Here is a 14817-nt window from a genome sequence, read left to right as displayed (position 1 = left end):
CACTCTTGAGTGTCATACTTTCACCTGTAGTCTTCAGTGGAATTAATGTTGTGCTTTGATGGTAACCCCATTGTTATCTCTGGACAAATAATATTTTGCACTAGTATTCCCATTCAGTGCGATGGTCTTTTTCAGAGAACTACAACCTGTGAACTGTTGAAACGTGAAGACGTTTACTTCGCCATTGACTGATTAAACTGACAAATTATATTTACTTTGCATAGTTTTTTCAGTCTTGCGACTTAAAGAAAGTTATGCGTTACTGTTTTTAGAATCCTTATGTTTTCTACAATTTCCTTTAACAAGACTGAAATTTTCTTTTCCCTTACCGTGGGACATTAAACATTAATGGAAATATATCTATTTTACCCCAGCAGTATTGTGTATCATTTGGTGCGGTTTATTTATTCATTTTCTTTATGTCTCATAAGGAACTTAATCTGCAGTAGTGTTATTTTTTTCTCATTTACTCTTCTTGAGAAACATACAAAATAAAAATGAATACTAGAAAGCAAATAGTGTGCATAGCACACGAACAATCATGGGGCACATTTCATAAATGACAGAACACAACTTACACGGTAGACATTGTCCATTCAAAGTCATGAAAGCTTTGAACGAAGAAGGAAGAGGCATTGCACTGAAAATTGTGCCTAATGAACAATGGATAAATCATTACATGGTATTACGGGGTCCCCATAGGACTGAAAATTACACTGAAGGAATGATACGATAAATCCAGCTGCTATGGAGGAACTACAAGAAGCTTTGAAATGTATGGAAAACAGGAAAGCCTCCGTAATGCATGAAATAAATGCCAAATTACTTGAATATAGAGGCATATCATTAGCTAAACATCTTTCAATGTTTGTAAGTGAATCCTGGAGGATTTGCAAGATCCTAGGCCATTGATATATGGCAGAAGTAATCTCTCTCTTCCAGAAATTGAAATCCGATGACTATTAAAACTGTCATGACATCAGTCTTTTAGAAACTGGCTTACAAAGTATATTCAAAGATGTTATAACGTCAAGTTGAACATAAGTCACGGATCAAGTAAACAAAGTAAGATGTGTGTACACTGTCACAGTCAAATCAGCACTCAGTCCAAGTCTAGTGGCCGCTGGCTGGCTGCCCGCTTAGGTGGCGCGGCTGCTGTATGGCTGGCAGACAGCGCCGCATGTAGAGGACGCGCGTAACTGCGTGGCGGCACTTTGAAAGATCGGCGAGTCACAACACTTTTCCCCCCTTTGAATTTTTTGCACTGGTCTTGATGGAGGTGGCCTGTAGATTGCTAACGTCCATAGGTGGTGTTTGACTGACCGTAAAGTCTCGAGGAGGAGGCTTCCCGTACGGACTGAAGTGTCCCCGATGATAACGGGTTGAGATGACTGGAGACGTGGGGGTCGAATCTGCTGGGGCCCCGTGCCCCAATCTACCCGTTGTGGCAAGTCCGGTTGTTATAACAGGAGACATGGGCAATGTGTTGGCGTCCATAGGAGGAGGCGAGTACAGTTGCTCCGACAGATGATGGTCATCTGGTTCCTGCATGGGCACGTCTCCTGGTGGCGCCAGTTCTTGTGCTGGCACCGACATGATGTTGAGAGGGCTGTGTTGTGAATAATGAGAGATTCCAAGATTCCGAGCGTCAGGTAGAGCCGGAGGTGGTGTAGCGGCGTTCGGAACAGGCGTTGCCGGCACACGAGGTCGAAGCTGATCTGAATGACGCACTGCAACACCTGTGTCCATCTGGATTTCATACAGGCATCGGCCACGGTGTCGTAAGATGTGGCCAGGACTCCATTTTGACCGCCTGCCATATCCCCGTACCCATACAAGGTCGCCGGTGGTGAACCGGCCAAGCGAAGGCATCTGCGGCCGTGAAGTGGAAGGCCGCAGAAGATGAAGGAGCGTGCGGGGCTGTCGGCCATGTAAGAGCTCAGCCGGGCTGTGGTCGCCCATGGAGGTGAAATGGTAAGAAGCCAGAAAATGAAGAAGCGCGTCATCAGCAGCAGAAGAAGTCAGGACTTCCTCATTTGAGCCTTAAATGTGCGGACCAGTTGTTCAGCCTCACCGTTTGACTGTGGATGGAACGGAGGGGCTGTGACATGCATGGTGCCATGATGGGCACAAAAATCCGCAAAATCGGAAGAAATCGGAAGAGACAGATTGCGGACCATTATCAGTAACAAGAGGAGAGGGAAGGCCTTCCAAAGAGAAAATGCGAGCTAGAGCATTGGTGGTTGACGCGGTGGTAGGCGTCATGCAACGGACAATGAAAGGAAAGTTAGAGTAGGCGTCAATAACGAGAAGCCAATAAGTACCTCAAAAAGGTCCCGCGAAGTCAGCATGAATACGTTCCCAGGGCTTCTCAGGCGAAGGCCATGGTGACAAAGATGACTTCGGGGCGGCGGCCTGTGACGCACAAGGGCCGCAAGCAGCGACCATGTGTGCGATTTCAGAGTCGATGCCGGGCCAGTACACATGATGGCGCGCCAGAGATTTTGTGTGAGAGACACCCCAGTGCCCTTGGTGAAGGAGGTGCAAGACTGAAGCACGCAAAGACGCAGGTACCACAACACGCGGCGAAGCATTGTCAGTGGAAAGGAGGATAGCATCATCCCTAGGTGCGAGGTGGTAACGCAAAATGGTGTAGTTCCGCTACGGATCAGAAGTCTTAGCGGACGGACGATCTGGCCAACCCTTCTGAATACAGCGTAAAACACGGGAGAGGGTAGGATCAGAACCCGTAGCAGCCGCCAACCGGTCCCCGATGATGGGGAACCCGTCCACAACCCGCTGCTCGGCTGCCACATCAGGACCCATGGGAAGGCGAGACAGTGCATCAGCATTCGCATGTTGAGCCGTCGGCCGGAAATGAATCTCATAATTGAAACATAAAGAGCCCAACGCTGGAGGTGGTGTGCAGCCTTGTTGGGAAGCGACGTTGATGGATGAAACAAGGAAACAAGTGGTTTGTGGTCCGTAACAAGATGAAATTTGGATCCATAGAGAAAAACACCAAACTTATGAAGAGCATAAATAATGGCCAAAGCTTTGTCTAGAGTTGGATTTGCCAACTGAAGGGCACGTTGCCTAACTTCTTTGTCGGGTGATGACCGGATAATAGCATCCCGTACCATGGAATCGGCATAGGATTCTTTGTGAACGTCAGTAACAAATTGACACTTTCGACTGAGTTCAGCAGCCCAAGCGCGATAGGATTGATTTGGTTGTTTTTGACAACGAGAGGCTACCACATGCGTATGCTTTTGAAAATATACGGACAGAAGTGAGCATATTTCAGCAAAGGACAAAGACGCAGGATCTTTCAAAGGAGCCTATTGCGACAACAACCGATACATTTGAGGTGAAATCCATGAAAGGAACAGAGACTTACATGTTTGATCGTCCACAACATGAAATGCCAAGAAGTGCTGTCGAAGACATTTTTCGTAATCAGACCATTTTTCTGCTGTCTCGTCATAAGGAGGAAAAGGAGGTAGAGACAACAACGAGAGACGCCCCGCATTGGAAGCTGCGACGAAGTCACGAATCACAGATGCGAGAAGCATTTGCTGTTCAATGAGACCTTGCAATAGTTGCTCTAAAGTAGCCTGTGGGTCAACGATGAAAAAATAAAATTCACTACCTCGTCGCCAATTGTTATAACGTCAAGTTGAACAAATATATTTCTAGGACGACACAATACATGTAAGTCACGGATCAAGTAAACAAAGTAAGACGTGTGTACACTGTCACAGTTAAATCAGCACTCAGTCCAAGTCTAGCGGCCGCTGGCTGCCTGGCCGCTTAGGTGGCGCGGCTGCTGTATGGCTGGCAGACAACGCCGCATGTAGAGGACGCGCGTATCTGCGCGGCGGCACTTTGAAAGATCAGCGAGTCACAACAAAATATTATCAATAACTACATAAAAAATATTGTAGAAGCTATCATTTCTTAGGAACAAAATGGGTTTAGATCAGGTCGTTCATGCATGGATAATGTGTCTGGAAGTGCATTAAAATGGCCAAAACCTTTATAACAATGCCATCCCCATAGGGAAATGGAAAAAATCAAGGGAGAAGGAGAATTTTTGTTAATGGAAATGTAAACAAAGAAATTAGGATAGTTAGGATAGAGACTTAAGAATACAGCACTGTGCTTCTGTTTGCAGGTGATATTGTTATTCTTCAAAAAAATGATGATTACCACCAAAGATCAGTATACAATCTGAACAAAATATGCAAGGAATCTTTTTCTAGTAATACAACAAAAATAATAGCATTCTTAGGAAAATATTCACTTAGATCAAAAATTGTTTTAGATATTTCAGTTGGAGGCCAAGTCCCTTGGATCTCTTATTTAGGCTGTGTTGTAAGTTTTCATTTTCAGTCTGATATTAAAAATAAGATGCACAACTTCCAACTTGTCCGTGGTACAATTAGAAGAATTCTGGGCCATAAAAGTGCAAAAAGAGACCACCATGAAAATCTGTAAAATGATGGCATAGAAGCCAAATGGGAAAAGAAATATTGGAAGCCCACAGAAAAGATGGAAATGATTTTATTTGTGAGTTTGGAACAGGCAATAGCCTAATCCTTGGAAGGAAGACAGTGACGATCTTACAAATCCATACATCAGCACTGGTAACTGTTTCTGAAAATATTTTAAAACTTTCCATGAATCCAGGCAAATATGCATATCACAGTTTACTGTGTTGTTGTATTATGTTCTCAGGCTTTGTATGAGAATCATAGTAGTGAACCCAAAATTCAGGAAATATTCATTAGGTTGTGTAACATTTCAGGCATGTATTTTACTTCAATTTCAAGCTAGTAAATCAGTATTACAATTTGTGACTGTTCAGAATTTCATTTTCCAATGCAGAGCTTGTGCACAGCTCATAGAGTTGTAGATTCTTTTTCAATGTGTGACATGTATGTGAACTTTCCAGGCAGGTTAAAGCTGTGATATATGGACATGTGAACCTTGAAATGTGCTTTCATGTGCAAAGTCTTTAAAGTTTACAGATGTGGGTTCAAGAAAACAATTTTAATGTGTCTAGAAAATTTTTATATTGCACACATTACTGGAAAAAAATCTCTGATTTCGAACAAAATGTGATACACAGTTTTAATAAAAATGTTTTTGTGTGGCGAACACAATGAACAGGACTTCGTGTGACATGACCACTTAAAAATTAACAAAGTGATTTGACTTAAGTTATTTACAGTAAATGACTGGTTTAGTCCATGGTGTAATTTTGCCTCACTACTTAAGTTGCATTACATATAAATTGTACCATTCAACTTACTTTTTGATCTCAGATTATTTTTCATTGATATCAAGTAAATCAGTTATTCCTTCTTACCCATCAAGTGACTTTGTTTTACAGAGTGTGTATTAAATACATGAAATCTGTTTTTGTTACTCTAAAGGTTATTGTGTGGGCTGCCACCCAGAAGTGAACATCTATTAACACTATATGTGATTCTCTTACAGATTCTACACTTGCTACCAAGTACGTGGAAGATAATGAAAAAAAGTATCTGAATAAATATCCTATGGAATTTGGAGGAAGACTTGGTACTTTGTTGCTGATTTTGTTACTGCCTTTATATGTCTTGAGTTTGTTTAGTTTTAATTTGGTAAGTACTACATATAAATGTAGTAAGCAGTATATTCTCTCTTATCAGAAGTCATCTTCCCTTGATCTATGTGCTGTTGTACAGCATAAGACATAAAGATAAATGCTCTCGAACCTTTGGTTACAGAAACTGAATCCTTAAAAGTCCTGTTTTGCAGCCAACAGTTTGAAAAAGACATAGTTAAAGATCACACTGTTAATACTCTATGGTTATGTTAATGAATCTTAATTTCTTCTCCTACAAGGTGGCAGCTCTGCAGGACTCATCAGTTTTTTATTTTTTATTTTAATGCATAATTGAGCTATTCGTTAGCAAAATCAACTCTTTAACTGTGAACTTTGAATGCAACTTATTAAATATAATGAAAGGCTTGATGTTGAAATGTAAATTTGATAGCCGGCCGAAGAGGCTGAGCAGTTCTAGGCGCTACAGTCTGGAACCGCGCGACCGCTACGGTCGCAGGTTCGAATCCTGCCTCGGGCGTGGATATGTGTGTTGTCCTTAGGTTAGTTAGGTTTAAGTAGTTCTAAGTTCTAGGGGGTCTGATGACCTCAGCAGTTAAGTCGCATAGTGCTCAGAGCCATTTTGTAAATTTGATAATTATTGTTTCCTTTCAGTTCAATGCCATACAACAAAAGTCTGCCTGCATACCATATGGAAATGTCAACCTAATATGGGGTACAAAAGTGTCTATGTCATGAGCACAAAGGTTAATTTGGTATGAGAAAACTGCCATTTGCAGTTTGAAGCGTGGAAAAAGGTTATTTGTACTTATTGGTAAAAGTGTGTCATAAAGCATTTTTGGGGGGTGGGGTGGACAATAAATAGGTCACACTTGCCAACAGAAATTGTGCTATTCTCATAGAGATAATATTTGTATGGAAATGAATTGGATCCCAAATATATCACCCTCATTATTTTCCACCTCCCTCTTATTCAGGGATTTGCTGGTAGATCATATGCACTTCGTTCATCTACAGCACCCTACAGGTGACAAATGCACCACACCATTAGTTCTGAAATGAAACAGTGTGGTTTGATTGGCTTGATAAACACTTCTTGGTTACGAGAGTACTTGCTTGATTCTCAAGATCATTGGGCCTCAGTGATGTTGAGCACACTTCTTGGAATACTGCCTTGTGTTCATACTGGATCATTTTCTCTTAGTTGTGAGTTGAAGGGTGATGGTGATGGATGATTGTGGTTTCCTGCTATTTCCACTGTGTAATGGTGTTTGTGTCACAAAGGGTCTCCATTGTCATCAAAGTAAAATGGGGACAACATATTGCTAGGGACTTGTGCTGTTGCCAGTTTATGTTGCTTAATTACTATGTACATAATTTGCTAATGTCCAATGAGAACTTAATTTCAGATGCTAATAGTTAATTTCAGATGCTAATAGTTAATTTCCTCATAATGACAGTCAGGTGATATCTGTTTAACAGATTCCGCAGAAATTGGTCTACTGTGTAATATCATTAATGTAATCTGTGGTGAAGAGAAAGCTAAGTTTTGAGGCCTGGGGAGTACCATTACATATTATTTTACTGTTAGACCGCAAACTCAAAATCATGGTATCATATGTTTGAAGAGTCTTTTTGTACCATGCTCATAATTTGTTAATTGTGTATATAGAATATGCATCAGTATGTTTGTGATATTGTGTCATTTCAGTTGGGATAAGAGTTATCCATGGCTTATTGGAAACATGGTTACTATTTGTATGGAGTTGTCTAAAAGCTGTTAATTTTGTGGAAGGTAAAATACACAAACTCTAAATAATTTTTTTCCTGTTTTGAAGTGAACATTCATATGTGATAACAGACCCAAAGATTTCTTTGAAGGTGGAGGTGCCATTTGTTAAAGCATTGTTCTCATTCCTCTTTTAATTCTATGCTTTGATTATTTTCTTGTCTAATCTACAGTGGTGTGCAAAATTTAAGGAGAAAAGTAACTTTCACATGCTGTATCACTGCCAAGTAACATAGCTTGATGAAGCTTGGGCTGTACATAGAAAGAACTGACATTGGTTAGTACCCAATGAGACGAACAGAAATGACAATTTTATTCAAGAGAATAATTACGCTGAAGTCAATGCGAGTTATGTACTGTGTAGAGTGTACCATTCCTCCACCAGCATGGTTGACAACTGCTGGACGGTTATTGATGCCAGTGGACATGATGCAATGCATCATCCAACTTTTGCTCAATATTATTTAAGCTCAGGAGGAGGGAGGCCAGGCCAGTACATTTGCTACGAATATCCTCTCATTCCTAGAGCTGCTTCCACCTGCACAGTTTGATGTGATTGCTCATTGTCATCCATAAAAATGAAGTCGTAGATGAATGCACCTATGAAAAGAAGTACATGGGGAAGAAGTACAGTGTCACAATGAAGTTTACTGGTGAGTATACCATGTTCAAAGATATGGAGGTCAGTACACTCATGTAACATTTCCCTCCACCACACCATAACATCTGGACCGCCACAACAATCATGCTCGACAGTGTTCCTGGGTGCATTACATGCCCTCATATGACAAGAGTTGAGAATGCGTAATGCACCCAGGAAAACTGTCAAACATGATCATTTTGGTGGTCCAGGTGTTACAGTATGGGGAGACATAAGGTTCCACAAGCATACTGATGTTCAAATCTTTGAACGTGGTACACCTACAGAGCTGTGTTATTGTGACACTGTACACCTTTCCTACATGCATCTTTCCAGGCTACATTTCATCCGGACTTCCATTTTTATCAATGACAATGTGCGACCACATCGAACTGTGCAGGTGGAAGAGAGGATATTCGGTGAATGGACTGGACTGCCTGTTCCCCCTGACTTAAATCCCATGGAGCACTTGTAGAATGTGTTTGGCATACATATTGCAGCATGTCCACATGCACCAATGACCATCCAGCAATTGTCAACTTTCCTACCACAAGAATTACCTCCCAGCTTTGTGCCCAGCATAGGAGCATGTTGCAGAGCATGCAGTGCCATCCTGCATCTATTGGTGAAGAATGATTTGTACAGTGAAAATCTTCTTTCAGCATCGTATGATGTCTCAGATACATGTGAAATGTACCACAGCTCTTCTTTGGCAAATTCCTCTTCAATATTTATTTCTTCACCAGAGAGGCTTTTAAAAATTTGACTCAATGTTTTGTAACCAGATGTATTTTTTCTCTTAGCGCCTGATTCAGTTTCACAAACACAGGTTTTGCAACTCCAGTTGTTTCTGGCAGCATTTGTCTATCAGAAAAAGTGAATGTTCCAAGGAATTATTTTGGGCTTCCAACTGCTTAAAATATGAGGTATTTTGGAGAAACGATTATGAATGCACTGTGTCTTTTCTAGGATGCCATTTTTAGTAAAACATTCTTGGACTGTGGCAGAACTGACTGTACCATTCACATTTAGGAAATTCAATACACTTTTCGCTTCACTGAAGTGTTGCATTTTATAAGACACAACATGTAACCATGTTCCTCACTGAGTTAAAACTGGCTGAGGAGGTACAGCCAAATTTGCAAGGAGGTCACAAAATTTTTGAATTCTAATTGGTGACGTGCCAAACACTGCCTTCACACTAGAAACAAGAAGATCCACATTATTATACTGGCTTCTGATGATTTCAGCAATACAATGTAAACTGTAAGCAAGGCACATCAGGTGAACTAATTTAGGGTAAAGAATTTTTAATCTGGTTCCCACTTTAATGATATACAGAGCAACATCACTGACAAATAACAGTACACTATCACGTCATTGAAAAATCTGGCAACATTAGGGTGATTTACTTGGTTGAGAATTTGTATATTAAGAAGTGACCTGCTCCCTGTTTTCATAGCACCAACTACAGCACTATGCATGAACTGTCCCAATGCATCTGTGGTTTCGTCAGTGTGTTTTTGTGCTTTAGCATATTTTGAATATTACAAATCACTTCTTGAAAACATTGTGCTATATAGTTTTTGCACTATGTAAATTTGTCTGATACTCTCCTATTTGTGTATTTTTAGAAAAATACATGAAGTTTCACATTATTCGGTTTCCACAAATGAATGTCGGAACCCACTAATGCTAAGCCCAAGTCTTTGAAAAATATGTCACTATAACTCGATTGTTCACCAACATTGTTTTTGATCAGTTGCTGGTTTAACTTAGATTTATTCTTAACCCTCCCCTCAGGTCACTTGATATTAATTTGCTGCACAATGTCATATTTGTTCTTTCTAGATACACTCTTTTCCTGCAGAAAACATATTAAGACACTGTCGTCGTCACTGAAAATATTTCTTCCAGACGTGTTTACATATTTGTGTAAGAATGCTGATTGAAAGGTTTTTGTGAATGGCATTCCCTACTTATAACAGCAAGCAATCGTGCACACTGAAACCAATGAGTGTTGCATGACACACTGCAGCTTGGAACTCAGGGATTTGCCACATTTGCCATTCTCATCATGTCAATACAGTAACTGACTGATGAAGTGATGACTCATCTACCGAATTGCAGCATGTTTTTTCTCCTTGCAGTATTATTTCACTTCATCCTGGCTGTACCTGAGAATTTCTTTCTTACATATTTGACCGAAGTTAATTTTTATAAACCGTTAAAAAAGAGAATCACTGATTTATAAATGATTGCTAGGAGTCATATAAGCATTTTAAAAATCACAGTTTTCAGTGAAATATGCTCTTTTTATTAAAAATGATAAAATAAATAAGCAGAAACATTTACTTGCAAAATAAGCAGAAAAAGCCCAGACAGACATAGTTAAAACTGCTTATCTAAGTGTGTCTTATGAAGTATAGCCTTTCTGCTTATTCCTCAAAGTGTGGAAAAAATGATGTGTTTTACTTAGAAATCTGGGCTTTAGTGAGGTACACTCCATTAAGAAGTATGTCCAGCCCTTTGTAATGTCCAGACAACCATCATAAATCACAATGACTTCAGGATAATTATTGTCTTTGAATAAAAGCGTCATTCCTGTTCAACTCATTGCATGTTTCATTCTGTTACCTTCTGTGCTACGCTATAGCAGTTCTTTCTGTGGTCCAAGTTTCATCAAGCTAGTTTATTTGGTAGCGACACATTATGTGAAAGTGACTTTCATCCTTAAGTTCTGCCCATCAATCCACTTAGACAAGACTTGTCTTTTAATTATGCCAAAAAGATGCAGTGCCCCAGCAACAATACAGAAAAGATGGCGTTTTATTTGGGCATGATGCTGTAACTTAATGTTATAAATTTCTCAGTCTAGTGTTCATGTTCATGGAGCATCAATAGTGCCCATAAATTAATATAAAAGGAGTGAGATGTAAGCTGGCAAAGTTTTTATTGGATTACTTTGACTTGTTTCCCAAGTTTTCTTGGCTAAATAGAATTTGTCTTGGAAAAACTTGAACTTGGTTGATTTATAAAGTTGTTGCAGATCCTGTATATTCTGCAAGAGTCAAATCAGGCTGGTTGAACATGTAAGACTACAATTATTTCCTCTCTCTGTGTTAATAATTCATAAAATTCTTTAACTAGGAAACAGCAAATAAAATGTCTCAGCAGATTTATATAGAATTCATTCAGTTTGTTACATTTTTCATGAGTAATTCCTTGAATTCTTACAGAACCTAAGAAGTAATGATGATTGACAATTCTTTCTGCAGGAGGTGTGGTAACTTTTGCAATATCTAAAGATGTTTCACTCATAATAATGATCCTTTGTCATTTGGATGTAACAGTTAATGGCAAGATTCATATTATTGGTTAAAAAATTGGGGTATTGTCAGGAATCGGAGAGATAAATTATTTTTTTTTATGGAGACTTTCTTCAATACAGAAGTTTCTCTCCAACATAACAATACACTTACAAATTATTATAATGAGTATTGCGCAAGTGCTTGACACACTTTCTTCAAGATGTTCCTCCATCTCCTTCAATCTTATGTATCCCCTTCTGCCCATTCAAACAACAAATGCTCTTGCACATCTCTTGCAATATAGCATTGGGAAAGTATTTGCACAGAGATTAAAGGCTGTAGATCGCTCCAGAGGTGACCTAGTTTGTAACTAATTAAGCTTATAGTATGAATTAAAAATTTAATTGTAGTTATATCAAATAATCTAGCTCGCTTGTTTGTTAAGTATTGCTTGAGGTAGTTGCTTTTTGGTTAGGTTTTATGAAATTAGATAGAAAATGGCAGTCTCTGGTATTAGAGACAGCAAAGTGGAAATGTGAGAAGGTGAAAGTCATGAACATAGTTACTTTGGCATTAGAAATCTTTAGAACACTGTTCATAATATAATAAGTAGAATTGTGTGGAACTAACACAGTTCATTTTATTATCTGGGTAACAGATGGTAATGTATGACTGTATTGATAGATACGTGGCACTATTCTACAGCCAAGGTAATGAAACTACCATTACCAGTAGTAGTAGTATGTACGTACAATGGTCATGAGGCTTCAGTTTTTACTTATGGTGCAGCTATGAACTCTCTCGTATACACTTGAAACTACTGAAAACATTGGAATGTGTCTGAGAAAACTGTATAGGTCAGGCTGTTCAAACTGTTCTCCGTGAGCATGAGTGTTTGCAAGTGCCAAGTCATATGATCATGTTGGCAACAACCCGAATCCCTGACTGCCTTCAAGTGAGCTGTTTGTATACCCTTCCCTACCTCTCCCCTGGCTGCCTGTGGGCAAGCACTTGACCTGTAACTGCCTGGTGTAGGTTGTACACTGCTGTTAGTGGAAAATGCAGTATTCAGTGTTAATTGTCTCAGGGAAATAAAATGTAATCCCTAGATCACTTCTGGCACAAAACACACTCAAAATTCAGTAGTGCGCAAAATCTCATCACAAAAATAATTTTTTAAATGGTATTACAGCAGCTGTAGAAAGAGGAATAAAGAATTGTTTCTGTTGCAGGTAATGCAAAACTGTTTATGCTTGTGAACCTGCAGCCATGGATTAGTGGCATTGCTATACTTCTAGGGTGACACAGGGCTGTGTATTGGAATACCTACCGGAACATTGAAGTGAGATATCCATCGATATTTATCAGGCAGACTTGCAAACAACACTCTGTGGCACTCCAGACCGGATATTGTGTTGAGCTACTATTATTCCATTGAATGCAAGTCCTTTGTTGTTCAAAATTAAATCATGCGGGAGAGGTACAGTGGGAAAACAGCAAAGGAGCTGCTACTCCAGGAGACAGTGTTGAACATAATATCTGGCAGAAGCTTCAGTCAGCATTTCGCATGAAGCTTGCTTGTTACTGGTGATCTTAGCAGCTGTGTGGGAAGGGGGTGCTGGTAACTCGTGATCAGATTACAAGAGCTCATAACTGAGGTGACTCAAGCAGACTCATAGTGGAAGGGAAATCAGAGTAGTGTCATAATAACTGATCTGCAGTGAAAACTGCATGCATGATAAGTACACATTTAATGAATACATTATTTCATCATCATAATAGTATCATCTTTGAATTTTCTTCCCCTCTTGCTTACAGACATCATAGAGTCAGAAAATAGCCACACTTTTTGTTCGTTTAGCATGTGACTAGCAGCCAAATTTTTGTCTTCTGTACTCATACTCAATTTATAAAGTACTTTCATGTCTATTAAGTGGAGGAAATTATTTTCTTTAGCTTAATATGGGACTGAGGTAACTTAAATAAGACAGTAAGCATCAGTTTTTATTTTTGTAGCTCACCACTGCTCACTAACTATAACAGAAGTGAAAGTGAACTTAGGTGCTCTCATTTCATATGATTGTAAGACTGAACAAGGAAGACTTCAGGAAAATCCGATAACATTGATTTTGGCATCTCATTCATCTGACATTAAATGACACACATTCCTAATAAAATTAAACAACTACTAGCTTGAATATATACCAACTAGAAACGTGCTGGCTTACTCTGGGGTTGTCCAGTAGAATGTACATCTCTGTTAACTTTTGTAGAATGTCCTTCATCATCATAGCACTGTGACAAACAGCACTTGATTATCAATGAGTCTTTCGAACACAATGGATACTTACAGGCTCACTGTGCCAAATGCCTATCACTGGCTCTTACCCCATCATACCTTGTGGCCATAATAGTCCAGTCAAATAGCAGATATACCTTGCAAGAAAGGTGGGATAGAAGAGTTTATTTTTTCAACTCGTTCATATGGTTGGAAAGATTAGAAATCAGAGTTTTACTAACAAAATTTCGCTTGGGAAAACTTTCTGCAGTCAAAAAACTTGGAAAATTTCGGACTTTTTTCAGTTTTTTCAAAATACCTCAGTTTTTTTGCTCCTATCGCTTTAACGTCTATTTTCTTTTTTAAAGAGCACAAAATTCTCTACAAATTTTATTCTTGCCATTTTTTTTCTACTCCCAATATCTAAGGCACTACAGTGCCTCAAAAAATACCAATTATTCAAATTTTGAGCATAGTGGCAAGATAGCTTATTTTTGAACACTTTTTTCAGTTTCTGTTTGTGTAGTATAAATACATTATACATCATGTTATATGTTGGAATTTACCACCTCACTTTCAGGTATTCAATTTCTCTGTATGCAACATGAGGATTGCTGGGCACCCAACTATTGTCATTCTTACATCACTACCTGAAGTTCACTATGGGCCACCTCGGCCCTGGTATTTGTCAAACTATAAATATAAAAATACATCATTAAGACACACACACACACACACACACACACACACACACACACACACACAAAATAAATTGTCTCAGGATACTGAACTATTATTAGCTGCAATAGCCAACCTAATTAGGTAGGTAATTATTCTTGTGTATAAAAGCCACACAGTTGACATTAAAAATAAGTAGCTTTATTACAATTAAAATGAATTGTCAGTTACTAAAAAATGTTGACAGTTCTGGGTATGTAATACTTGTAATATCGCACTTTAGCGCACTTGAGACAGATATGAGCATCACTTCAACGTTTTGATGGGCCAGGTTCCTCAGTGTCACCAGAAATTCCTTGAGTTACAGATTCAGGGTCTGTACATAGAGTTGATCCCAGATTGACCTCTCCTTTAAACAGCGAGTCAGCCTCAGCAAGTTCGTTGATTTCATCAGCGGTTTCCTCGACATCCTCCATAACATCATCTTCACTGTCTTCATATAAAAAT

At 39.2% G+C, this 14817-nt stretch overlaps 1 protein-coding gene across 8 annotated transcripts in view; it reads left to right on the top strand.

Annotated features, from left to right (window-relative positions):
* The window catches only part of LOC124722596, a 356119-nt gene that overhangs the window by 298177 nt on the left and 43125 nt on the right, over window positions 1-14817 (top strand). For 7 of the 8 annotated variants that reach the window (XM_047247733.1, XM_047247734.1, XM_047247735.1 and 4 more), the window contains one exon: window positions 5506-5651. In XM_047247733.1, the coding sequence (XP_047103689.1) occupies window positions 5506-5651 (146 nt within the window). Of the gene's footprint in view, window positions 1-5505; window positions 5652-12586; window positions 12691-14817 lie in introns of those variants that run through there. The other variant, XM_047247738.1, reaches the window with a different exon arrangement.

The sequence above is a fragment of the Schistocerca piceifrons genome, chromosome X (assembly GCF_021461385.2).
Source record: "Schistocerca piceifrons isolate TAMUIC-IGC-003096 chromosome X, iqSchPice1.1, whole genome shotgun sequence".
NCBI lineage: Eukaryota > Metazoa > Arthropoda > Insecta > Orthoptera > Acrididae > Schistocerca > Schistocerca piceifrons.
This window is presented reverse-complemented; position numbering and strand designations above follow the sequence as displayed.